This window comes from Eleginops maclovinus, chromosome 1 (genome assembly GCF_036324505.1).
Source record: "Eleginops maclovinus isolate JMC-PN-2008 ecotype Puerto Natales chromosome 1, JC_Emac_rtc_rv5, whole genome shotgun sequence".
NCBI classification, from domain to species: domain Eukaryota; kingdom Metazoa; phylum Chordata; class Actinopteri; order Perciformes; family Eleginopidae; genus Eleginops; species Eleginops maclovinus.
This window is the reverse complement of record NC_086349.1, coordinates 19,140,247-19,165,197: the sequence shown is the minus strand read 5'-3', so window position 1 is coordinate 19,165,197 and position 24,951 is coordinate 19,140,247. Positions and strand designations below refer to the sequence as shown.

Genomic DNA, 24,951 nt, shown 5'->3' with positions numbered 1-24,951 from the left:
GGTACATAACCTTTAGCTGCAGTGTGTCCTGGGTGTGGCCACGTCAATGAGTGGATTCAACCTCCCACATAGCCGCTCCTGTTGTCCCCCTCTTTCCACAGCCTCTATGCTTCCCTGTGAGAACTGGTATTAAACATAATTTAATTATAACACACTGAATCTATTTACTCTGTGAAAGCCACTGATCTTATTCTTCCCTATCACACACACGGCTGTTATCAGCTCTGATATGCATATGGTCCCATTAGAGATGTGTATACGGGTCTACGACTGACACTCAATCTGTCTTCCCCACTTTGCTGAAACATACTGGATGCCTGAATCTAAAATGTGCAGGGAAATGCCTCCAAGGGCACGGCCCGCTCCATCTGCTCGTTCCTGTGAAGCAAACATGCTATACTACGTTTCTTATCATCAGTGCTTCATATTCATTACTTCTCTCTGCTGCATCTGTCGTCTCATCTAGGATCGCAAGCTGTCTAAAGTGGAACGTCAGCGCTTCAAGGAGGAGGCAGAGATGTTGAAGGGTCTTCAACATCCCAACATCGTTCGTTTCTATGACTTTTGGGAGTCGCCCCTTAAAGGGAAGAAGTGCATTGTGTTAGTAACGGAGCTCATGACGTCAGGAACGCTCAAAACGTAAGCACTGATGAAGGCAAATAACTGACACCACACTTCAACTATTTTATTTGTGGCTTTTACAGATTTGTACTCATGGTGAGATTTGTACGTGTAACATTTCTTTGGAGTATCCTGGAAATGTCAGCCCATCTGAGTTTCCCTGAAAGGTCATTTTGAAACTCATACGATGGTCGGGTAATGTGTCTCCCTATCCTTCCTACAGCTATCTGAAGCGTTTCAAGGTAATGAAGCCAAAGGTGCTGAGGAGCTGGTGCAGACAGATCCTGAAAGGCCTTCACTTTCTCCACACCAGGACCCCTCCCATCATCCATAGGGACCTCAAATGTGATAACATTTTTATCACTGGACCTACAGGCTCTGTCAAAATAGGAGATTTAGGACTGGCAACACTAAAGGCAGCTTCCTTCGCTAAGAGCGTCATAGGTAGATGAAATAAGATGTAGCTTGACATATTAATGGAGTTTACAGTAAAAAAGTACATGACGTATGAATTATCCTCTCTCTTCAGGCACACCAGAGTTCATGGCTCCAGAGATGTACGAGGAACACTACGACGAGGCTGTGGATGTGTACGCCTTCGGCATGTGTATGCTAGAGATGGCCACTTCAGAGTATCCCTACTCCGAGTGTCAGAATGCTGCTCAGATATACCGCAAAGTCACTAGCGTGAGTCCAGATACTGTACAGCTCCTGTTTCAGAAAATATTTGACTCAAATTTCACATAGATGGTTAAGTCGCCCTAAATGATAATGATGAAGATGATAAGATAAGATGAGAGCTACATTATTAATCCCAAAACTGGGACATTTTTACATTGCAGCGGCTTAAAACAAAACAAGGCATTGCACATAATTAGAAATTAAGAGTAGAAATAAACAATTCTAAAAATAGAAACATCTCAAAATAGAAATAGAAATAAACCAGCATTACAGAGCAAAAATTATATATACAGTTGAGTGCAAGGACCATAACCTTGTCAAGATATGTGACAGCATAATGATGATTTTTTTGTTTTTTATAATTTACTTACCTAAAAAAATAATTCATATGTCAATAACAAAATGGTCAAAACTTTTCTCCTCATTTCTCCTGGCATACATCCAGTGTACCTCTATAATTGTGTTTAAAAAATATATAATCTATCCACAGATCTTCTCAAAGAGACCCTGCTCAGTAGCTTGCCTTTGTCATAACTCAGGGTTGTCATGCTTACCGAGTCTGTGAGAAATGATGTTGGGGCTGTTTTCAGCTGCCTCACCATAAAAAAAAATCTACAGCGTTTTAATTGCAGAAATGAAGCAATTTGTTACAGAGTACGTGACCTGCTCTGCCCTGGATCTTGGGTGAATAATCTAATGAGCCATATGGAGTCACAGAGGGAGCCCAAATCGCCTTTTCGTTTTTTTAGATAAAGCCTAAAGGCTGTTTTCAGTTCTGGGTCTCAAGTATGCTAGCAAAACATACCGCAACTGTTTTTAGATAAGGGGGTGTCTAAAGTCATGATAATATTACTGATTCGATGTAGGCTATTGATTTTCCACGCTTGAGACTTGGCAGTGTGGGAATCGGTGAGATTAATCTTTCACCTGCTGTTAAAGCGCAGAGGGCCTGGATGCCTGGGCAAATGGTAGGGCAGCAGCAGTGTAGCTGTCTTCATACAGTTCTATGGATTGTAACTGTATGCATATTAGAGTGGCCTGCAGGGACCACTGCAGGATATTAATAGCAGATTGATCAAAGAGAAGCCCTGATAGCTTTATACAACTCTCTGAGCATGTGCAGCATGCAGTTGCATAATTAGTCTGAACTTTAATCTAGGGAATGCATGTTTTTTATTAATTAAATGCAGAAAGTGTTGTCAGAATGTCTAGCTAATAAAATATGGGATTACCAAAAGTTACATCATTTGAAAGTAGTTAAAAATAAAACAAAATAGAATAAATAATACACAAAAAGTACTCATATTTGGAGTTTGAAACACAGGAAAAGACCACAAAAATGTCTATAGGATTTTTTATATTCCGTAGTCACTATCCATCCATATGCTCAGGGTATTTAAACCGGTAAAATACCATAGCAACATTAAGGCAGACTTTATTATCATTGTAGTTCACAAAAAATAAAGTCACCAAGGTCAGTCCTGCTGTAATTTGATGCACACGTAGATCTCAGATTTTCAAGATTTATTTGAATACGTTTGCGAAATCATGCAATTGACCCGGATCCAAGCTGACCTCGGCTGCCTTGCTCCGTCACATGTGTGAGCCAATAAAGATAAGATTTAGGGTGGACAGTCACATGAACATCTATCCCTTTTCCTTTGTTTTTTTCTCCATTGTTATTTTTATTCTCTTAGCACAACATCCTTCCATTGCATGCCCTCAGCATTTGTTTATACTTCCCTCTCCTCAGGGAGTGAAGCCAGCCAGCTACAACAAGGTCGTGGATCCTGAAATCAAGGAGATTATTGGAGAGTGTATCTGCCAAAAGAAAGAGGAACGGTGAGTGCCCATCATTGTCCAGCGTCCAGCCACTCGGGCCAACAAGGTGCCTTCTCATCTTTCATGCCTTATCTCAGCTCCCCCGCTTCACTGCGGTGGCGCTGACAGTTGGCCTCTCAGCTGCACTGCAGCCTCCCAGCGTATCTGCAGGGTGTCTTTCCATTTCTGTTACATAATGAGTTTGTTTACAGAGGGGAAAATAACCACCTTAATTAGCTTCAAGTGGCTTTTTTTATGAAAGCATGATTGGGTTCAGCAAGTTCCTCTGTCTCTGCACAAAAGGAAATCCATGTCCCTTTATGATCTATCACGCCATCATGATGCCGTCTGCAAACACTGTACACCACAGATCAGTGGCAGCAGCGGGTGTTGTACACTTTGTGAGCTTAGGTGTTCCTTCTCTCAGGTACACCATCAAGGAGCTGTTGAACCATGCCTTCTTTGCTGAGGACACAGGTGTTCGGGTGGAGCTAGCTGAGGAGGATGATGGGAAAAAGGACTCCATAGCCCTGAAACTTTGGGTGGAGGACCACAAGAAGCTGAAAGGAAAATACAAGGAGAGTGGCGCCATCGAGTTCACGTTTGACCTGGAGAAGGAGGTCCCTGAGGTTGTGGCACAAGAGATGGTGAGTGATTTATGCAATGAGAAAGATATTTACTTTTTTGTTCAACATTGTGGTGCCGACCTTAAAAATGTTGGTTTGATCTTTTCTAAGTCCTTGGCCCAATTTCAATTCAAACATAACGTGTCTTGAGTTTGTTTTCAGACCTAAAAGAATCCTTATCCACAGAATACTGCAAGCAAACTTCTTTTGAGTCCAGGAAACACTCCTAGCTAAAATATTTGAAGCCAGCTTTAACCCATGTTTGTTATGCAGTTGGTCATGCTTTGTTTGTCTTTCTGGTTTAGTGTGTTCCAGCTGATGACCTTACTTGTATATCATCATTGGGGAATGCTGTCAAATGCAGATTGCTGGCGATAACTTGCTGTACTCGTCCAGGAAACCAGTGATTGGGGTTTCGTTTTCTCCCTTTTTTGTTTACATTATTTTCATTGAACGCCATCAGATAGAGCACCCACGGGCCCTGCAATAAAAACCTGGCCCAGAAAAACGTTCAGTGTGGGAGCCATGATTAAACCAAGCTTTTTATATCACTCATCTAACATTCTGCAGCACCATGAAATTATTTATTGGGGATGGGATTAGGAGAGTTTAAAGAGTTGAGTTAACACAGCTCAAATTCAGATGGAAAATATAAACATGTTCACTGCCAGGCTTTGTTCTTTAACAGCCTTACAAAATCTTTTGGTTGGAGAAAGGAAATGGTTACACATGATGATGAAATAATAGGAAAAAGACTTAAATACATTGCAGGGAGGATCTTTTTTTTTTCTTCAGAATGCCCTTTCAGGTGAACTATTGAAATGTCCTGAAACAAACTTGATTTGAAGCAGATGTATGTTAAGACTGAGGCTTCTGTTCTGAGTGGCATCTGCAATGTATTACCAGGATGTTTCATAACGAAGACTTTAGGAATTCTAAAGTGAATGCCTGTGCGTTATGCAACTAAAAGAGTGAGGTGTGTTATCTGCATTATAATCACTCTCTAAAATTATTTTAAAAGGTGTATTTTCTTCCTCCCCCACCCCCTGTGTCTTATCTCCTCTCTCCCTTCATCTATATGTGCTGTTTTGGCCTTGTCCAGGCTGTCAAGCTTAGAATAAAATGTAAGGCCTCTCTGTAACATTTGCCTTGGGCACGAGAGCAGACACGTGGGCCAACAGCACAATGAGTTTGTAAGGGCAGCTTGTTCCAATGTCAGATCACTCCTCATCCACTCTAATGAATCACTCTGTACCGACGGGATAGATGTGTTTAGTCTCCATTGATGGGCGTAGTGCTCCGTTTTTTTGTTCATTTATTCTGGCTGGAGTGCTAAGGATGTCGAATTACAAGTGTGTGTTTTCCAGTAAATGCAACTTTAAGTTATTCTGCAAGTAAGATGAACATGGTTTTTTAAATAGCATATGATTTATTGAGCAGAAAATATTTTCTTTAAAATATTAAGATTTTTTGTTGTTGCATGTATTCTGTTCAATCCATTCTGCCTTTGTTATATGCAGATGTAATAAGCCTGAGAAAGGGAATAATTCCTCACTCCTCTGATCCCCTAGAAATACATTTTCTATTCCTCCCTTTCATGTCCTCTCTCTCTCTCTCGCTCTCTCTCTCTCTTTTTTTTTTTTTTTACACAATGTGCCTTCTCTTCTCTTACATGCAACGTGCTAAAAATATCCTGGAAGTCATGCTCTTCCCTTTTTTCTTTGTCAGGTGGAGTCTGGCTTCTTCCACGAGAGTGATGCTAAGACTGTGGGAAAGTCGATCAGGGACCGTGTGGCCCTGATCAAATGGAGAAGAGAGAGAACAGTGTCTGCTGCGGTGGCCGCGGACCAAGCAGAGGCGGTTCACATGGTTCAGATGAAACCGTCTCAGGGCATCTCCACTGGGGTTGCACATGTAGGACAGCCTTTGCTGGAGCCAGAAGAGCCAGAGGCAGACCAGCACAACAGGCTGCGTAACCTTCCAGCCAGTGCCACCTCCGTGACATGTAAGAGAGTGTGTTCTCCTCCAATGAGAAAGACACCAGCCTAACCTTGACTTCTTTACGAGTGCATGATTTGTCTGTCTCTGCAGCAGACAGCACACTGGATAGTGGCATGGGCTCCACCGTCTACTCAGACTCCCACAGCAGCCAGCAGAGTGTCCTCTACCAGTCCCTGCTGGAGCCTATTACTATGACAACGCAGCAGGTCTGTACCAAAAGCATACACACCCAGGTGGACCTTGTACATTGAGATTTATTATTATACACACATTCCTTAAAAGCAGCCATCGCTCATCTGGACCTGAGCACAGGGCCAAAAAGTTAAAAGTTCCTCTGCTAACATGCATACACTGTTCTGGACCTACAGATCAATCTTCAATCACACACACACACACACACACACACACACACACACACACACACACACACACACACACACACACACACACACACACACACACACACACACACACACACACACACACACACACACACACACACACACACACACACACACACACACACAAATACAAATAACACCTATGTCTTTCCCATTATTCATGTGTCTTTGACCTCATCACATCATGTAGTTCTTTTTCAGGGGGTTTCATGTTTCCATTTTGAGTAACATGTGTTTTGCTTTTGGGTTGCCCTTTGATCAGAGCCAGAGCGGCAGCCCTCCTCTGACAGATCGGCATCACTCCTGTGGAAAGGGGGAATTATTGGGGGCAACATTCAGCCCAGAGCTCAGGACTTGTTTGGGAGCTACAGCCCGGAGAGGAAGTGCTCCTGTTATTGACAGTCATAGGGCAAACCAGATTGCCCAACTCCATGCCCTCATTCAGTCACAGAGATCTGTAAGCCCCAACCCCACTGTTCCAGAGGTCCGGCTGGAGCTCAGCCCCACTGAGCTCCACTCAGAGGCTAAGGATGGGTTCCCCTCCCAGAATGCTCTATCATTACTATCTGTCTCTTCCCACAATGAGTGCCGCCGCTTTAGTGACACCAGCATCAGACCACTATCAGAGTCCGCCGGTGAGAGCTCGACACAGCCTGTGCCGAGCGGGCGAAGACACTCCGACTTCAGCAGTCTCCTGAGTCTGACCTCTCATCATAATCACCTTCTGGCAATGCATAGAGGCCAGTTATGCCAGGCCTGCCTCTCTTTGCTTCTCCTAAAGTCAAGAGAAGGGACACTCCACGTTCCTTTGGTTGCCATGCCACACCACCACTGTCCATGTGACTTTAGACAAACCCTTAGTCATGGACGGCTGAAAGGTTTTAGTGATTGTTCTGATTTGTCACTACTGCAGCAGTCGCTGTTCAATATAATAAGCCGCAAAGCAGCCCCGTGTCACACCCAACACACCCAATCCACCACGCTGCACCCCTCAGCTGCCCACAGGATGGCCCGCAGTCACGGAGACTGCAGCCTGAAGCGCCATCTCCTTAGTGGCACTTTGGTCGGGGACAGAGAGCCCCTCCAGGACACTGTTACCAGGGCTGTAGGAGTGGTAGGTCACATTAGCAGACAAATCGCTTTGGTGTCTCATATGGGGCCAACCCCTGCTTAACTGATCACAGTTTCTCCAAGCCTGTGTGAGGCCCAGCCTTATTCTGCATGGAGCTGATCTGCTGTCTGAGTCTTGCTCCTCTGAAAATCAAAGGCTTGCTTCTGTCAAAGGACAATGGCCCTATCTCTAATATACAACGTTTCCCTGCTGATTTACCTTTACCAATCCCTTCCAGAACTGACCCACATTTTAACATCTTTCCTTCCTGCTATACTGGCTTAATGCTGCAGCTGTCTTGCTCCTTAGCTTGCTTTGATAGATGGACTCTGATCGAAGGAGATGGAGCGACTGTCTGACCTCTCTCCCCTCGGTCTTTCCTGCATTTTCTCTCTTGTGTCCTTATTTTAGTGCACACCTGTCACCGCCTGCGCATTGTTGAAACAGATGTTTCATTAACTTATTTTTGTCCTTCATCCTCTCATTCTACTTGTTTCCGGTAATGCAATTGGCAAATTTTGTAAGCTTTTGTCGGATATTTTTTCCTTGACCCGTAAAATACACTTCAAAGAGGGTCTTATTTCAATTTTTTCCCTTTTCTCCTTAGGCCAGTTCAGCAGGACACCAGAATCAACCATCTGTACAGGGCCTGCCAACCTCCAGCACAGCAGTGCACGCACCGCAGCAGTACCTCCAGCCTGGACACAGTTACCCTGCTCCTCCATATGTTGGCCAACACACTGCTGCAGCCCAGGCTCACACTAGTCAATGTTCAGTCAACCTCCAGCATACAGCCAGTGCTGCTATGCAACAGACTCAAGTTGGAGCAAACCTTTCAGCATCAGCTGTGCCACAACATGTTGCACAAAGCTACCAAGCACCCGGCCACCAACAGCAGCAGGCGACAGCAGCAAGCCTACAGACTTTCCCTTTGAAAGTCCAACAGACTTGTCAGAACTGGGTAGCCCAACCTCAACACCAGGCTCTCTCCGCTTCAGGATATCCTAATCCGGTTCAGACTGCTGCTGCAGCGACAACCCTGCCATCACAGCAGCCAGCACAAAGCTACTCTCTCACATCTGTAGCCCCAAACATGGCAGCCACGGCCCAGAGTCATCCTACACAAGCTGCCAGCGCTGTCCATGCCGCAGTCAATCTGCCAAGTCATCATCCTGATCAAAGCCCCTCCACACCAGCACTTTACAGCCAACAGATACCCACTCAGCAAGAGCACCAACTGAACCCCCAGTCCCATATACAACTGACACATGCTGGGCAGGCGTATATTCAGCCTCAAGTGCAGCACAGCCAAGACATTCAGCATACCATACACCAACAAATGACACCGCAGCCGAACATTTCGCAGTCGCCTTGTCATCAACAAGTACACACCTCAACTCTACAGAAGCACAGTCAGGACACCATGCAGACAGCAGGTCAGCAACGGAGCCACGATGCATCCCAGTTCGCAATCCAACAGAATTACCCTGCTGCCGGTCTACCTGACGCTGTGTGTCACAGCTACACACACCCTGCCCTCGGTGCGCTGCAGCCGGAGCCCGCTGCAGGTCAGAGCCAGTACCACGCTGCTGCACAGCCATACGGAGGACAGGTGATTGTAGTTAATAATCGCTATGCGGTATAATGTAGCAAGGTGTCATACTGGTGCCCCAGTTTTAAATGTTATGTTTGTTTTTCTCCTCTGACCTCGCACTGTTTTCATTTTTCATCAGTTTCAACCCTATCTTTGCAACGCTGCTTTCCTGAACCAGGTAGAATGCCTTTGTCTTAACATCTGTCACAGTGGGCTTCAGTATGGGAGGGACAGAAACAATGTTATTATAGACATTATTATCTATGGCATCACTGTTATTACTTTTAGACAGTTTTGGGCCTGGTTTTGAATTGGAAGCAGCTGTGTTGGTGGACGGTGCTTGAATGAAAGAAAATGAGCAGCTCAACAGGATCTTCCTCACACAGCAGCCAACAGGGAGATGATGGAAACAGTAATGAAAACAATAACAGTGGTTTTAGCCCCTGCGTCCGCCTGCCCTCCCAGGCCTGCTCTGATGTAAACAGTGCTCCAATATATGCAGCAGATTCCGAATGATTCCAGGCTTAGGGACAGGATGGGAAATGTAAGCTATTCTGATCTGGGTCAATGGCAGGAAATGCAGTTTTCCAGAAAAATGAAACCGGAATCTCTTCCAGTATTGACCACCCACCCCCCCCTCCCCTCCTGTTTTTTCCCTATTCTGTAGAACATTTCTGCTGGTCATAGCATTTCACAGTTTGGACAAGTGGGGCAGAATCTCAGCCAATCAGCTTCAAGTGTGCAAGCCCAGGCTCTGCCTCCTCAGGCTACTGTCCACCAACAACTCCAGCCACTGCAGATTTCTAACTCTCTACCCCCGACACACCCATCCCAGGTATTGTTCCGTTCTCACAGCATTGACAAATATCTTATCTCAGTTATTGTATGCCTCAGCTGGGTTTTTTTCTATCTGGAATAAACGGACCAATAACAATATAAATTGGTGCAGCTTATGATGCGTCACCCTCTTATATTTGTTCTTGGTTCTCTACATTTATTTGATTTTTCTCTGTTTCCTTCCTTTTTTCTTTTCCTTCAGTTTCCTTCACAATATCCCACAATCCAGGTGATGACAGCTGTGCCTCCCTGTGAATCCTCCCTCCCTCACTCTTTCACCGTCCCTCACCCTTCAACCTCTTCCTCACTTAATCCCATCTTCCTTTCTACTGGACAGACTGCGACCCCCTCTGTCTCTCCGCTCTCTCCTCTGCAAATTGAAAATGTGTTAGTGTCACCCATCCCCATGTCCCTCATACCGTCCCCCTCTCTCGTGCTGGGTAAGGTGGGACCCACCTCCCCACAGCACCAGCCAGCCTCTGTTCTGCAGCAGAGCGTTAGATCTGAATCTCCTCATTCACAACCTGCATTTATGTCGGCACCAACCACCCACCCCATACGCACACACACTGCCCCGTGCCAGAACACACACCCTCCCACAAATGGCAGCGCTCAGCCTCTGATACAGGTAATAATGACTGCTGCAGTGGAGTGCAGATGTTTACCAAGAGGGTGTGAACTGGAACCTGTGATTGTGATAATCTCTCTGATCTTTGTTTGTTTCCTCAAAAGAACTTTGTTTTTAAAGTGACTGTGCTGTTGTGTGGCTGAAGGAGAATGGATGTTTATGTAAAAGTCAGATTAATTTATTAATGCACATTCCTAAAAAAATCCTTAAGTTTTTGCCGATACATGCTTTGATTCAAACTGTATTGAAATGAAAACCCCTTAAAGGTCCCCTATTATGCAAAATGCACTTTTTAATGTCTTTTATATATAAATATATGCCCGGTGTGTAAGTAGACTCACAAAGTGTCCGAAAATACATCCCTCCCTCTTTTTCTCCTTACCCACATTTCTAAAAACGGGGGTACAAACAAGCTGATCCAGATTTGCAGTTCTTATGACATAATGAGGCAAATGTGGGCTGGCTTTACGTTGAACTTCTTGGATCATCCCACCCACGTGACATGTCCCAACTTATAGTGCCCAATATACAGTCTGCGAGTTAAAACCACTCTTTTGGAGAGCTGCGTTAACAAGCATCGCTAACGCTGTACTGGAGAGAATATGTGTTAAGAAGCTGGATATAAAAGGTAATGTCCTTGTGGTACACCCCACGAGAGAGAAACGTTTGAGCTCCATAATGTTTCAGAAATAATGCTTGATGTGGTTTGGGACGTAATATGGCGTTTAGTCACGCCAGCTTCAGCTCAGCTCAAATTTAAAGCGACAGTCACAGAATCAGCACTTCAGGAACAGGGAAATAGAAATAGAGGGGGATGAGGCATGGCTACAATTGGTGATCTGTTTGGTATTTTGAGCAAAAGATTTCACAGACAAGTTTTGTATAGATATTGCCCTATAATATATTGTTTAAACATAGCATAATAGGAGACCTTTAAGTATAATTTTGAGTCTTTTTTTTTAAAATCTAGAAACGGCAAATTAGGCAAATGTTTTGAATACCTCTCAATGTTTTAAAACTATTCAGAGTCTTCCATGAATATAAATAATACAAATCTGTTATTTTTTTGTCTCCATAAGCAGGTTCCCCAGCAGGCCCAGATCAGCCATCATGAGCATGTCCCCTCTGCTCAGCACCCCCAACCTGCAGTCTTCTCCTCACCTTTGCACAATGGTTCAGACCCAGGCACAGCCTCCACTGCCCCCAAGCTGGACAACAACAACCCCTGCCAGCTAGCCCCGCAGGCCCAGAGTCAGGTACAGAGCCAGATTCCCGTGCTGCAGCCCTCTGACCCTCAGAGTGTGTCATCTGGGTCTGCCAGTTCCTGTCTGACTCAGCAGAAACAACTCGGTAGTCTCACGGGAGCTGCAGGTCAGGGTCCAGCAGAGACCAACATGGAGGTATGGACATATGACTCTATTCCTATTTTTTTAATTGTTATATCTTATGTCTGTACTGTAGAATAATTGTATTTACACTCCAGCCTCTGTCATTATTGATATCTTAAATGAATCACCTTTTGACTCTTTTTTTATATTCCTCCTGTCTGGTTGACTGTCATTTGTTATGTCTATAGGATCAAGCCACAGAGAAACACACTGGAGGACAAAGCTATGATAGGTACCAGCATCTTTCCCCTCAGCAGATTTTGCATGCTACAGCCAATAATTCTAAGAATTTTTAGATGAAAAGAAACCGCTCTCACATGTTGTCAGAGAACAGCATTCTGCATAATAAGCAGTTACATGAATGTTGACATAAAGCATTTGGTCTTAACCAGTTTTCTGTCCTCTCTTGCTTCAGCCTTGAGAAATTATAGGCTTTCTGTTTACAATGTTACAGTAGTCACACCAACACATGAACCTTTCATTGTTGGACACATTGCTCTTTTATCTTTAACAAGAATTGAAAAAAAACACTTAAACTCTATCAAAAGAATTATATGTTCTTTTTTTTTGCCTTGAGAAAACATTGCAGGCGTCCACCATTCCGCACATATGTCACCAGTAGTGGAATTATCAGACTTTGCTAAATCCTGCAGGCTTTCCAGAGCAGCACTAAACCTTTTCACTATCTCTGTATCGGTGCTGGGAGGTAACATTTCATTTCTATGGCAAGGTTTCTGTCTATTGTGGCCTGAAGATTGTGTGACACACTTGGATAGTTTCTTTAATGTATCACACACCATTTTTAGTATTTCTCCTTCTGACAATCCACCATCTTTATCCTCGTCTGAGCAGTATCAAGCATGTTAGACACTTAAATCTCAAAACCAATTGCCCATGAAAAGTGTTGTCATGAATAAGGCATTACTGACGTTCTTGCCTTTCCTTACCAAAACCAGTGTCAACTCCGATGCCACATCAGGAAAAGAGATGAGTGACGGTTACGAGGGGACGTACGGAGGTAAAGGCGACGGGAAAGTCCGCAAACACCATCGCAGGTCCACCCGCACTCGCTCTCGTCAAGAGAAGATTAACAGGCCAAAGCTCAGCATGCTCAATGTGGGTAACCAAAATATATTCCCAAGGAAAACATTGCTTAAAATAATGGTAAAAGTGGACAATGCATTCATTGTGTCTGATCTCGTTGAAGGTGTGCAACACTGGCGACAAGATGGTAGAGTGTCAGTTGGAAACGCATAACCACAAAATGGTCACTTTCAAGTTTGACCTGGATGGAGATGCACCGGAAGAGATTGCCACGTACATGGTGTGTAAGAGACGGCAACTGCCACCTCAACTGATGCAGAGGTTTCTGTAGTATGCTGCAAGTTTACTAAAAGTATTTTCAATGGCTTGGAACTCTTGCTATTGCTCCTTCTCTCTACTCCAAATCCTAACCATTTCATAATAGGCTTATATTGATAGTTACATTAATATTAAATAACTACTTCACCAACCGTACATTATGGATTCTCTGGGGAAACGCCTACTTGTTAAACGTATTAAAGCAGTTAGTTTAACTTTTATGATATGAAACCCTAAGAAAAAGCTATTCTTAATATTAATAAATTATGTAAAAGTAGTCCTTCGATTTCCTTAGACCTTATAATGAGACCATATCTGGAATTTCAATCAGTTTGTTTACTCTTGACAAGCTATGATGTTGAAGAGGATTTTCCCTCCTGAATGTGTTTTCCTCCTGAAGAATTCTTAGACATCTGCTGTTCCAGTTTTATTCCAAGCATTGCTTTTTAAACTAAATTCTGCAATGTTCTTTTGCCCTTTTCTCCATGGTGCCACTCAGGTGGAGAATGATTTCATCCTGCCTTTAGAAAAAGAGATGTTCATTGAGCAGCTAAAGGACATTGTGGACAAGGCTGAGGACATGCTGAGTGAGGACACCGAGGGCGAGAGGAACTCTGACCACGGAGGCAGTCCCAAACAGAGCGAAGGCGCTGTGGGGACAGAGGTGAGAAAGGATCTGTTGACAGTTAATAGTTGCGATGGCACAATCTGTCGCCGGGCCTGTGCCTCTGATGCATCATCCTGACAGCACTCTCAAGATGACTTTGCATGCAAACGCGGCCAACAAGAGCTGCCAAAAATATCTGTCCTGCTGATGTGACATTTTGATCTAACTGAATTTGCTTTTGAGGTTCAGCTCTATGGCAGGTTGAGGAAACTTGCTACCCCTGCATCAAATCTGTGCAGTAATCTTTCTTTTCTTCAGGGATTGAAGGCTTCTGCACCAAGCACACCACAGCTGGTGTACCAGCAAAATGGTAAGACTTTTAGCCACCTGGAACTTATTTATTCACTCAAATAAAATCCACTAACACTTTTCAAATCCAGATGAGCTCTGCTAAAATGTCTTAAGGCCTCAAGTTTATCATATCTAAAATAAGGCATTGATGGGTAATAAAATGTCTTAAATTATTAAAGATAGGAAGTTAGATTGAATCTCGACCAATCTAAAAGCAAGCCTCTCATAAACTGTCTAATCTTCCCTGTACATCAGATTTATTAAGAGGCCTGTGATGATGTGACGATTTACTGAGGATGATTCATTTAATTACTTTTAAAGTTGTTTATTCTCTCCCTGATTATTATCAGAATCTCATTTCTGTTCTCATTGATTTTATAACGTGTATTCCTGAGTTTTTCTTTCTCTCTGTCCTTAAAAGTTCTCCACACTGGCAAGCGCTGGTTCATCATCTGCCCTGTGGCGGAGACGCCTATTTTAGACAAAGAGAAGACTCCATCCAGCACCTCTACAGCCCAGGGTATGCTGAACGCTCCATAATACAGAGTATTCTGAATGCTTACTTTCATTCATCACTTGCATAACTCATTTCTTTAAAATGAGCAATATAAGAGCTGCTTTTTCTACAAAGAATATGCTGTTTATCCAGCTTAGCTTTACTCCCTTCTGTTGATAGGGAAGAGGCTGTGCATGCTTTAAGTCGGCTCCTTGGGTCAGTTATATAAGAGTACTTCTGCAGTTGTTCTAGGCAGAAATGAAGGGCAGGATTTATACTCCAGCTGACAGAGCCTGATGGGGGAAGACGGGCAGTGATGTAACACTCTGTCTTCTTCTTCACAGCCTTGGTTGTTTAACTCCAATGTGTTCTACTCTTAGTTAACACTGACCTTTTTAATTCCTCCAGAAATGGAAAACTATGCCTTGTCATCAGTGAGGGGCAGCAGCAACACAACAGCAACGGCTACTCAAGTCGCATCTTTATCCTCCCAAAGCCCGTCATCCTCCTCTTCCTCTCTGCCCCCCGCAGCTCAAGACCAAAACATTGACAAAACCCGGATCCAGCAGCCTCAGCCCTGTGTAACCAAACATGCCCTCGCCCATCACAACACACCCCTTCCTGTTGAGGAGCCTTGCATCTCTGCGGTCTCTCTGGTATCGGACATTCCATGCTGCTCCATTGTGCCGCCCGTCTCTCTGAATGTGAATGCCATCGATAAAGGAGCAGCGAGTGGTTTAACCTCTTCACAATCTAACCTGCCCAATCAGAAAAACAGTCCCACCGGAGACCCGCCCCATCATCTGGCCTCCCTTCAGTCTGTGGTGCTGCAGCAACCCTACGCCACGCCCATGCAGCCTGGGACAGTCACCTCCCAGCCCCAGAGTCCAGCACACCAGAACAACCAGGCGTCCAGCCTCCAGCAGCCGACAAGTGGGGGGCCGGGCGAGTCTGACAGTGATGGACCACGCAGGGTGGAGTTTACAGACCGCACCATCAAGACTTTGGATGAGAAGCTGAGAAACCTGTTGTACCAGGAGCATGCTCCATCCCAGCCCACCGGCACGGCGTCTGACCCCCAGGCCCCCTGCCCAGAGGGAGGCGGCACACCTGTAGTGTCAGACAGCCAGAGCACGGAGGGAGCACTTACAAAGAAGAAAGGGGATCAGCTGGTAAAATACTGTGTGTATGTTTATGTGTGTGTGAACTGATTGGTTAGACTAATACCGTGCTTAGAGGTAGGGGAACAACATTTCTGCTGTCAGCAACACAATTGATCTCAATGTTGTTCTCTGACAGCATCATTTCATGTGTGCGTCTTTGTGTGCTACGAAAAACAAATCAGAGTCTGACTCATTCAGACAAAACTGAGGTCAGGAAGGAACAATGGCTCCCCTCACATCACTGATCGAGCCTATGTACCATTTGCCTCTATTCAAATGATCGTAACCTCCTACACACACACTCTTCTCTTTTTCCCTCATAGCCTCAGATTCCTGAGCGGACAGATAGTGTGGGTGCACTAAGTGACTCTGCAGAGGGAGGTAAGTAACATTTATTTATATAATGTCCATTTCAAATGATTACTGCATAATAGTATTGCGATCATTCAAAACATTCATCCTTGTCTTTCAGCCACTAACAGGACGTTGGACAGAGGAGATGGGACAACAAACTTCGTTTCAAATAGCTCTAAAAGCCGATTTCAAGTAAGACTCCACTTTAAAAAAAAAAAAACTCAAAGGGGCACATCTGCTCAGTTTGACCAGATGAAATGATATTACAGGTCATGCCTGGGTTCATTTTGTGGCCTAAACATTAGTGGATGTTTGTGAACCCTCATTTTGTTATGAACATTGGCTTCTCTTCCTTCCAGATCATCCCCACCCCACCGGATGTCATCCGTCGTTTAGAGAAAAGCAAGACTGGTTTCAGCACCTGCAGTTCCCCAGCTCCCTCTAGTGGGTCCGGAGGGTCTCACAGGCAGACCCAGGGCTCTGGCAGGAGAGAGAAGGACTGTGTTCATGTGGGCAGATTGAATGTGACAGCTGCAGCTGATGATGAGAAAGAGGGAACATCCAAACCCCACAGCAGTAATCGCTACTCTGCCCCCCCAAACTTCTATCGGGTCACCCCCACTTCCAGTCCTGACCTCACCCCACGGCACATCCCCCGTGCCCAGACCATCGACACTCCGACCCATCACAGCTACCACCACGCCTCTCACCTCTACACTGACTCAGCAGATGAAGACCGCAGTGGTGTAGCCCTTCCTCCCACCCAGCCCGCTCCCCCCGCTCATGCTCTGTCTGAGCACAGTGGAAGCGACCTCATGAAAAGGGCAGTAGCCTTCCTGCGGCGCACTGGCCGGAGCAAAAGTGAACAGAGCTCCGATTCACCGAGCAGAACGCCTGTGGCAATGAATGGGCACGCCACCTCGCCTCCTGCCCACTCATCCTACATCAGCAGTGACAACGACTCTGAGTTTGAGGATGCAGACATGAGGAAAGAGCTGCAGAAGCTGAGAGAAAAGTAAAGTAACACACACAATGTGTTGCATCTGTATGTGTAGCTATGACCTCTGCATAGTCATCAGCAGTCTGGGCGGGGTTTAGATGATGGCATTTATTTTTATCAACAGTGTGCCGCAGGTACAGGTGCAATGATGATGATTTCACATTGATATTTTGATGCATCCAAATACATTATGTGACTTGATAAGAGTAAATTAAATGTAGAAAGAACTGTTTTTTTTCTTTTCCTATGATACGTTTTACAAATGACTTTGTAAAACGTATCTTGACACAGGTCTCGTGACTCAAGCTCTAATGAACAATGCTTGATTAGAATCCATGGAGATGACTTACTGATGACAAAAGGAAAAGAGACGGTAACATTTCCACAACAACTATTTCTGTTTTTCTCCTGTACCTTCTCACTAGGCACATGAAGGAGATTTCTGAGCTGCAGGCGTTCCAGAGGAGTGAGATTGAGCATCTGTACACGGAGCTGGGTAAAATGTTGCCCCCCAATGTTGGCTTGCTTCATGCTGCACCCCCAACCGGCCGCAGGCGCAAGGCCGGCAAACACAAGCTGAAGGCTGGAAAACTGCTGAATCCCATGGTGCAGCAGCTCAAAAACAATCTCAACACCTCCAGCGAGAGGAAAGGTGTGTGGGTTTAGATAGTGGGGTGATAAGTGATGCTTTGTGTGTATGGAGAGCATTTTCAGTCTGAAGCAAACAAGTGGAAAACACAAGAATGGCGTCAGGTTCAGATACCCATAGGAGTGTGTGATTCACAGAGTGATTCACTCTGACTCACACTTTTTTCTTTTTTTTGTGCACCAAGGTGAGAGCACTGCCAGTTCTTCCAGCTCCCCGGCTAAAAGTTCCATCTTGTCAGATGGCTCGGCCCACTCCAGTGGCAGCTCCAGCAGTCACACCAGCGCCGCCACAGAGCAGGTCCACACCCAGCAGCCCTGCTCCCTGAAGGGCTCTTTCTCCTCGGACAACATCTATGCTGGGCTACACGGAGATGGAATGAATAACCAAGCAGGCCCTGGCCAAGGTACACATGTGTTCAAGTGCATGCTGATGTTTGTGCGGATGGGAAAGCCATCTACAAAACAGCTACTAGAGCTAAGGTAAACAAGGCCTTACAGTATTCATGTTGTCCAAGAACTAGCTTTTGCAAGAGTCTCAACCTGAAGGATCACCGATACAAACACATTGTTACTGAGTGCAGAACCACTCTAAATACTACATACATATAATGTAGGGCTGGTGAGGTACTCTTAACTACTAAAAAAACAAGTCGAAGACACGTGCTGACAACAGACAGATAATAAACCATGGCTCTGTACATGGCAATATTTTGGGGTAGCAATGAGAAAGAAACAGGTTTTAGTGACCACGGTATCTCTACTTATGATCTCTGTAGTTCTTCAATCTAAAAATCTACATTTATCAGCTGCTCACAGCTGTTGAGTTCTTAAGTTGAACTAAATCAGAAAAATGTGTTAGATCATAGACTCAGTCAATGTCTATTTTGTGTGTAACTGGCTGATTTCATGCTTTCAAATGTGTTTTGTTTTTCATTTATGCCAATATATTTGACTCATACTATTATTTCTTATTATTACTATGACTAGTATTATTTCATACAATATAATAAAAATGTTTGTAGTGTGTTTTCTTATTTATTATATGACAGTAGCATGTTTAGGGACTGCAGCAAATTATTACGGGCTGTAGACAGTTTTATCTGACCTTATCAAATAAACACTTAAATAAATAAATAAAATGAATAGACAAACAAACAAATATCGGGGGTCAAAACCTGAAACCTGTGTTTTCCGGCTCCCCTAAAAACATTCTTTGAATTATTAATGATTGTCTGAAATGTCTCTTGAATCACGGTATAACATACTAGGCTCCTGTGTATAGTGCACTCCTTCTTATTTTCCTCTGCTGGTACTTTTTATGGTGGGGTTTCTCAACACAGTCTCTGTACACTTTTACAAAGTGTCTCTCTTGTTTCTTCTCTTCTTCCCTCTTTATATTCATTTTTACAGGCTGGACGGTTTACCACCAAACGTCAGAGAGAGTCACCTATAAATCTAGTAGCAAACCACGCACTAGATTCCTCAGTGGACCTGTGTCTCTGTCCATCTGTTTGTATTTGTTCTTTTCTATTTACCCTCACTCATTTCCATCTTCTCTTTGTTTAACCTGCCTCTCTATTACCATGTTCTTCTTAAATATATCTGTAATATTGTGGATCCTCTATTCCATCCTCATCACAGGCCCCCCCTCACCTGACATACCTCCCCCATTTTCTCTTCCGCACACTCAACCCCCTCCCTCAAACGTGTTCTATGTGATAATTCACTTCTGAGGATTTTGGTCACATGCACATGTGATTTTTGTATTCATATCTACAAAGACAGCTGAATCTAGCAAACATAGATACATTCCACCAAGGATGAGAGACATGTGCAGTCAGGAAATGTCTCCTTTTTATCTTCGAGCATTCAGTGAAGCAGGAAACGACTCTGTCTGTTTTATCTACTAAAACTGTACTAAAAATCCCTTCACCTGATTGCGTTGTTGACACTTTATTGTGGCACTTAAAGGTAGTTAATGCGCTTTAAGCTCTGTCGCATGTGTCTCGGCACGAAAGAGCTCATAGTCAAGTCATTAAAGGTGCTTGAAATCATTTAAAAGAGCAATTTTGAAAAAACGGACATTGAAGCTCTTGTGATATTATTTCTTCTAACGCTAGTGAATAGGCTACGTTTTGCTGTCTGCATGTAGCACAGTTTTTCAAGAAAGGGTTTCGGTCATGTGCTAGCTAGCATTACGTCTGTCTGACCCTTAAATAAACAGGACAGTTTTAGGCTTGAAGAGGAAAAGGGAACATTTCTTGGGTGTGTATGACTCTGGGTCTGGATGATATAGGTATTCGTCTGGCAATAATCCACAATTTACAGAACCACTGTTTTGCATTCATAACCATTCATTTGTGGGTATAATGCCCACTTCCCCTCATACAAATGCTTTGTGCAGCGCTTCTGGCTTTAAAAAAAAAACCACCCTATAAGCGCACTGGAGCTAGTCCTCTCCAAACATGGGCCCGAGGTCACATCTAAAACCAGACAGTACACTTGTGAGAGAGAATGACAAAACCCTTTATTCCCTATTTATTTGTTGTTGTTTTTCCATCCACTGTTCATTTTGATTGTATAACACCTCCCAAGTTAAGGCACTTTGCCAAGTCAGCAATCCTCTATATACTAACTCAGACCCCCCCCCCAGCCCTTCCCTGTTAGGCAGGGCTCTTTGCTGTGCTAGAGGGGAGCTCTGTCCCTCATGTTTGGACGGAGAAGACGTGCATGGTGCAGGCGCCAGGCAGGGCACTGATGGAGACTTGCTCCGCCATGTGAAGGGCTGTATCATCAACTATTACTTTTTCCCTCTTTCCACGTCTCCTGAGTTACCTGCATGTTTCCAACCAGTGCTGACTGATGAGTTCCAGCTAGTATCTGTGTGCTCTTTCAGTTTGAAGTTTTATTTATTTTGGTTTCAAGTTTTGTTTCACAGGCATTCTCACATCGACTAAGGGATCTCTTTTTAATCCAGAATCCAGTCTTCCTTTCGTAGAAAGCGCTTATCTTGTGGTTATGGTCTCGCACCAACTAATAGACTAAGAATTTATACGTAATCTTAGAAACTGAAGGAAATCCAAGCTATTTTACTCCACTGCCATTTGGAAAGGTTTTCTGTCAAACACAACATTGTTGAACGGAAAACATTTCAGTTGCCTTCAGTAAGTTATCTTATAAGGCAGCATAAAATATGATGATTTAGATAGTGATTTGTTAAACTACTAGAGGAACTTTTTAACAGCTAACCTTGAAAACCAAGGCCAAGAGTGCTTTCCATTTCTTAGGCTTGTTAGTTACAAGTTTTAATAGTGAACTTTTCAAATGGTTGCCCATCTTTAAAAGAACATCTAGGCTGTTTCTTCCAGTCCTCCTCACTTTTAAACCCCTTGTCCTCCTCTTCCCTCCCTCTCTCTCCCCAATTGTTTGATAGCTGAATGTGCTTATGAAGCAGCTTGTCCACATACGTGTGGTGTGCAGTGTGTCCTGGCCTAACTGTTTCTGTCTTGTGCTGTTTTACCTTCTTATAGGGTCCACTCTGAAACGACTATGTCTAGGCAAAGAGCGCAGTAGTAGTAACTATCTCCTTTACTTTCTTACTCTCTGTCTTTCTAACTCTGTCCTCACTATTTTAGTCCTCGTTATGTTTGTATGTGCACTTTATTTTTTGGTTTTGGCACTTTGGGAAAGTTGTGTTTGAAAATGTGGGTACTGATTGTTGATTGATTTTTATGTTTGATGTTGTTCTGCATGGCAGTGTTTTTGTAATGGTTGCTCAATTTTGTCACTGCTTGCATATCAAACATTTCATTTGGCTATTATTACTCTTGAAAGTCATTTATGTGGCAATCCTTTGGCTGCTATGTTGGAAAAATATGTAGAAGTATGTACAATTTGTACGCACTTTTACCCAATCAAACAATTTGGAATATTTTACTAAGATAATTGTCAAAAGTGCCTTAACTTACACCAAACAGCAGCCAATTGATTTGACAGTTAATATTTTTGAACTGGCCAGATTTAAAGACCTTTTGTGTGTTTTCAGGGTCTTCTCTCCACACCACCACAGCTCAGACAGCCTCCAGTCAGACACAGCCGGCACTCACCACAGCCACACCCTCAGCATCTCCCCAGCCAATCACACGGCTCGCTCAGGTCCAGACCAACAACAGCAACAACAAGAGAGGCACGTTCACAGACGATCTTCACAAGCTGGTAGACGACTGGACGAAGGAGACTGTTGCGGCAGCCAATCAGCCGCGGCCCTCCCTCAACCAGATCAAACAGCAGAGACGCCAGCAGGACCTGGAGGGCAAAACGCCACCCGCGGGAGCAGCTGCACAAGAGGTACTCGAAATGAAGATGTGCACTCAGGAATAGATGATGAAGGGTCGGTTGTACTTTGATCTCTGACTTTTGAGGCGGTCTATGCACTACTTTGTACAACAACTCCCTTCTGTTTTCAGATGAAATGCCATGTCGGTCCCTGCAAGTTCCAGCTGCCTCTTCCCTGCCCCCTGACTGCTGCTTTAGGCACCGGTATGCCCTCAAACCTAGCTCCCAACTCAGCAACGCTCTCTCCTGGGTACCTTGTGCCAGCAGGCTCCTATGGCGGGATGGCTCCTGGTCCTCTTTACCCGCAGCAGTGGCCCGGCATGCCGAGTCCTGTAGGGTCTGTGAGTCCTGTAGGCCTGCTTGGTGCTGCAAGAACGATGCCCTATGCCACAATGGCAAACCAGGGGATCCACGCCTACAACCTCATGCACGAGCCCGAGAATGGCCGCTGTCCAAAAACCACTAGGACTACCTAATCTGCTACCTAATATTTGTTCATGTGTAAGGGCACGATAGTCCAACTCCACTCCATTCTGCTTCATCAGAGCCACACGTGTACATAATCTGATGTTGTAAATAACATGACGCAAGTGTTGAAATTCTTTCAGCAACACTTATATCTGTGGTTAATTTGTGTGTGTGTGTATGTGTAAGTTTGTGTATACAGTATTTGTTAAGTATGTATGTCTGAATACCTAATGCTTTTTGGCTTTGGTTTTGACTAAACTTAGCCATACAAGACTACGTGTCTGCAGTCACAGAAAACCAACATCACTTTACTCTTTATTACTGCAGTTCTCCCATTGATTTTTGCCTTTTTCTGTGTTACAAACACTTTAAACACTACATTGGAATCCAAATACCAGTGGTTTGAGATACAGTAACCGGACAGTATTTATGATGAAGATATTTGAAGGAATGTAGTGCCTTGAACATTGATTTGTTGATGTTTATTTTATCTTTTCTGTGAACAAAGCATGTCTGTATTCAAGTTGTTTTATTTTATGGTAGCTTGAGTGCAGTCTCTTTTTTTAAATGCATTACAGACACTTTTGTTTTGGTTTACATATGAATGCCCTTGTAGAACTGCACTATTAACACAGTATATGCTCTTATTTAAAATAATAAAACCATGTTTTAACCCTTGTTTACTTTACACCCTTGTGACAGATGGAATGCCATAGTGGTGAGATGAACCAATGCCTTGCAGAAACAAACAGATAATGTGAGACAAATGAGAGAAGGAAAAAAATTACGCCAGCAGACAAATCCACTCTTTCAGGTTAAATGGTTCGGAGGGACACAGCCTCTTTTTGATAGGACAACTGATATGTTTCACATTACAGGAGTTGGCTGTGCTGTAGCTTCGTGCTCTAAAGAAAGGCGGTGTCCAGAGCCATATATAGTGCACACAGTTCTTTATAAAGTATATTTCTCTGGTAGTGTTCTGATCAGAATGTAGCAATTATTGTGAAGGCTAGAGGCTAAAAAGTGCAATTTAACCCCTCCACAAAGCTTTGATCGTGGCCTTGCCACAAGCCTTATCTCTGATGTGTGCAAAAGGAGCAAGCTGAGAGTTGAACAAAGTTATAAATCACAAAGCAACAGACAGACAAACTGGACACATTTTAAACATTACAGACCACCAAGCAAACATGATACTACTGCTAACAGCTCTTTCAACTAGGCTATCCTATTACTCAGCATACACTTCATGTGAAATGTTTTGTGCAATCACCAGTTATGTTTTTTTAATTATTTGCTGTTTAAAGCTTGATTTTTCTTTGCTGCTATTGTCTGAGGTGATTCCACTGTACAGTTGAGCATAATATTCATAATAAATGGTACTTTTAATATAAAGACGTCCTCAAATGAAATTGACAAATGAGGCGCTAACAAAGCAGTGTTATTGCCTTGTTTCCCAGGATGCTTTGGATGAGTATTTTTTTCTTTTCTTTCAGTAATATATTGCAAAATTCAAATGATACATGTTGCAGGAGATTTGCACAACATATAGTCTCCCTTAATTCTAAACTATGTTTAAGAGTTTCCTACACTGTATATAGTGGGTTTCCCCACCTGTAATTTTGTATCACCAACAAGCATGGCCAATTTTTCATGTTCCATAAAGCAAAGATAAACAATAAAGCTACAATGGTTGGATATTTCACATACATGATACATTCAAAAGGTTTCAGCAACCCAATTTTGCTAAGCTGTGAAATGTACAGTTTTCTCGTACTTTATATTTGTACTTTTTTTTTCTTCTGGAATGTTAAGATGTAGTGGTGGTGGAGGGGTTGCTTTGATGTACATTATTTCATCAATTCGGTTGGAATTGGACTTTTATAGGATATTATGCAGAATCTTCTGCTTTGGTGAAATACTTCCAACAGTAAGAGATTTCTGTTCTCTGTCACTTGTATCTGGTTTGTTCCACCTCCTTCGCTGCTAACTCATGGTGAGCAGAGGAAGGAATAACTATTGTTGGCATACTCACTTGGATGCGGTGATCAGAGGAGAGGGAGGAGGAGAAAGAGGGGAGAGTCCTGAAAATGTGCACTCTGCCATCTCACCTCTCTCTGTAAAACAGTGCCCCCTGGTGATATGCTCTGCTTGTCAAAGGCTTGTATTCAAACAGTGGGATTGCTTCTGCCTGCTGTATGTCCCACTGCATTACCCCAACCTACCCTGCTGCACTCTAATCACAGACTGTATGTTGGGAGATAAATAAATATTATTTTGTGCTCGATTGTGTTTCACTGTGTTTTATTTCGATTTATATTTCTACAGACTATAATCATATTCAAATCACAAGGTTCTGTTGTATGGAGTTAATGTGACCAATAACGGTAAGTTAAATCAATAAAGTGGCACACTTATTGTTATAGAATTAGAAGTTTTTATGTAGTTATTCTTAAGTGTC

At 43.6% G+C, this 24,951-nt stretch overlaps 1 protein-coding gene across 3 annotated transcripts in view; it reads left to right on the top strand.

Moving 5' to 3' along the window:
• Positions 1 to 24,777, top strand: part of LOC134865549 (serine/threonine-protein kinase WNK2) — a 42,075-nt gene extending 17,298 nt beyond the window's left edge. The window contains exons 3-31 of one of the 3 annotated variants that reach the window (XM_063885140.1): positions 467 to 639; positions 845 to 1,065; positions 1,151 to 1,308; positions 3,056 to 3,144; positions 3,551 to 3,770; positions 5,478 to 5,754; positions 5,841 to 5,956; positions 6,414 to 7,265; positions 7,870 to 8,874; positions 8,996 to 9,034; positions 9,524 to 9,691; positions 9,896 to 10,321; positions 11,401 to 11,721; positions 11,898 to 11,941; positions 12,666 to 12,825; positions 12,917 to 13,033; positions 13,571 to 13,735; positions 13,997 to 14,048; positions 14,451 to 14,549; positions 14,934 to 15,697; positions 16,012 to 16,069; positions 16,161 to 16,234; positions 16,402 to 17,057; positions 17,468 to 17,694; positions 17,876 to 18,094; positions 19,101 to 19,199; positions 21,221 to 21,265; positions 21,736 to 22,037; positions 22,157 to 24,777. In XM_063885140.1, the coding sequence (XP_063741210.1) occupies positions 467 to 639; positions 845 to 1,065; positions 1,151 to 1,308; positions 3,056 to 3,144; positions 3,551 to 3,770; positions 5,478 to 5,754; positions 5,841 to 5,956; positions 6,414 to 7,265; positions 7,870 to 8,874; positions 8,996 to 9,034; positions 9,524 to 9,691; positions 9,896 to 10,321; positions 11,401 to 11,721; positions 11,898 to 11,941; positions 12,666 to 12,825; positions 12,917 to 13,033; positions 13,571 to 13,735; positions 13,997 to 14,048; positions 14,451 to 14,549; positions 14,934 to 15,697; positions 16,012 to 16,069; positions 16,161 to 16,234; positions 16,402 to 17,057; positions 17,468 to 17,694; positions 17,876 to 18,094; positions 19,101 to 19,199; positions 21,221 to 21,265; positions 21,736 to 22,037; positions 22,157 to 22,501 (7,491 nt within the window). In that variant the 3' untranslated portion in view covers positions 22,502 to 24,777. The remainder of the gene's footprint in view (positions 1 to 466; positions 640 to 844; positions 1,066 to 1,150; positions 1,309 to 3,055; positions 3,145 to 3,550; positions 3,771 to 5,477; positions 5,755 to 5,840; positions 5,957 to 6,413; positions 7,266 to 7,869; positions 8,875 to 8,995; positions 9,035 to 9,523; positions 9,692 to 9,895; positions 10,322 to 11,400; positions 11,722 to 11,897; positions 11,942 to 12,665; positions 12,826 to 12,916; positions 13,034 to 13,570; positions 13,736 to 13,996; positions 14,049 to 14,450; positions 14,550 to 14,933; positions 15,698 to 16,011; positions 16,070 to 16,160; positions 16,235 to 16,401; positions 17,058 to 17,467; positions 17,695 to 17,875; positions 18,095 to 19,100; positions 19,200 to 21,220; positions 21,266 to 21,735; positions 22,038 to 22,156) is intronic. The other 2 variants (XM_063885150.1, XM_063885159.1) reach the window with 2 other exon arrangements.
• The last annotated feature ends 174 nt before the right edge of the window (positions 24,778 to 24,951 follow it).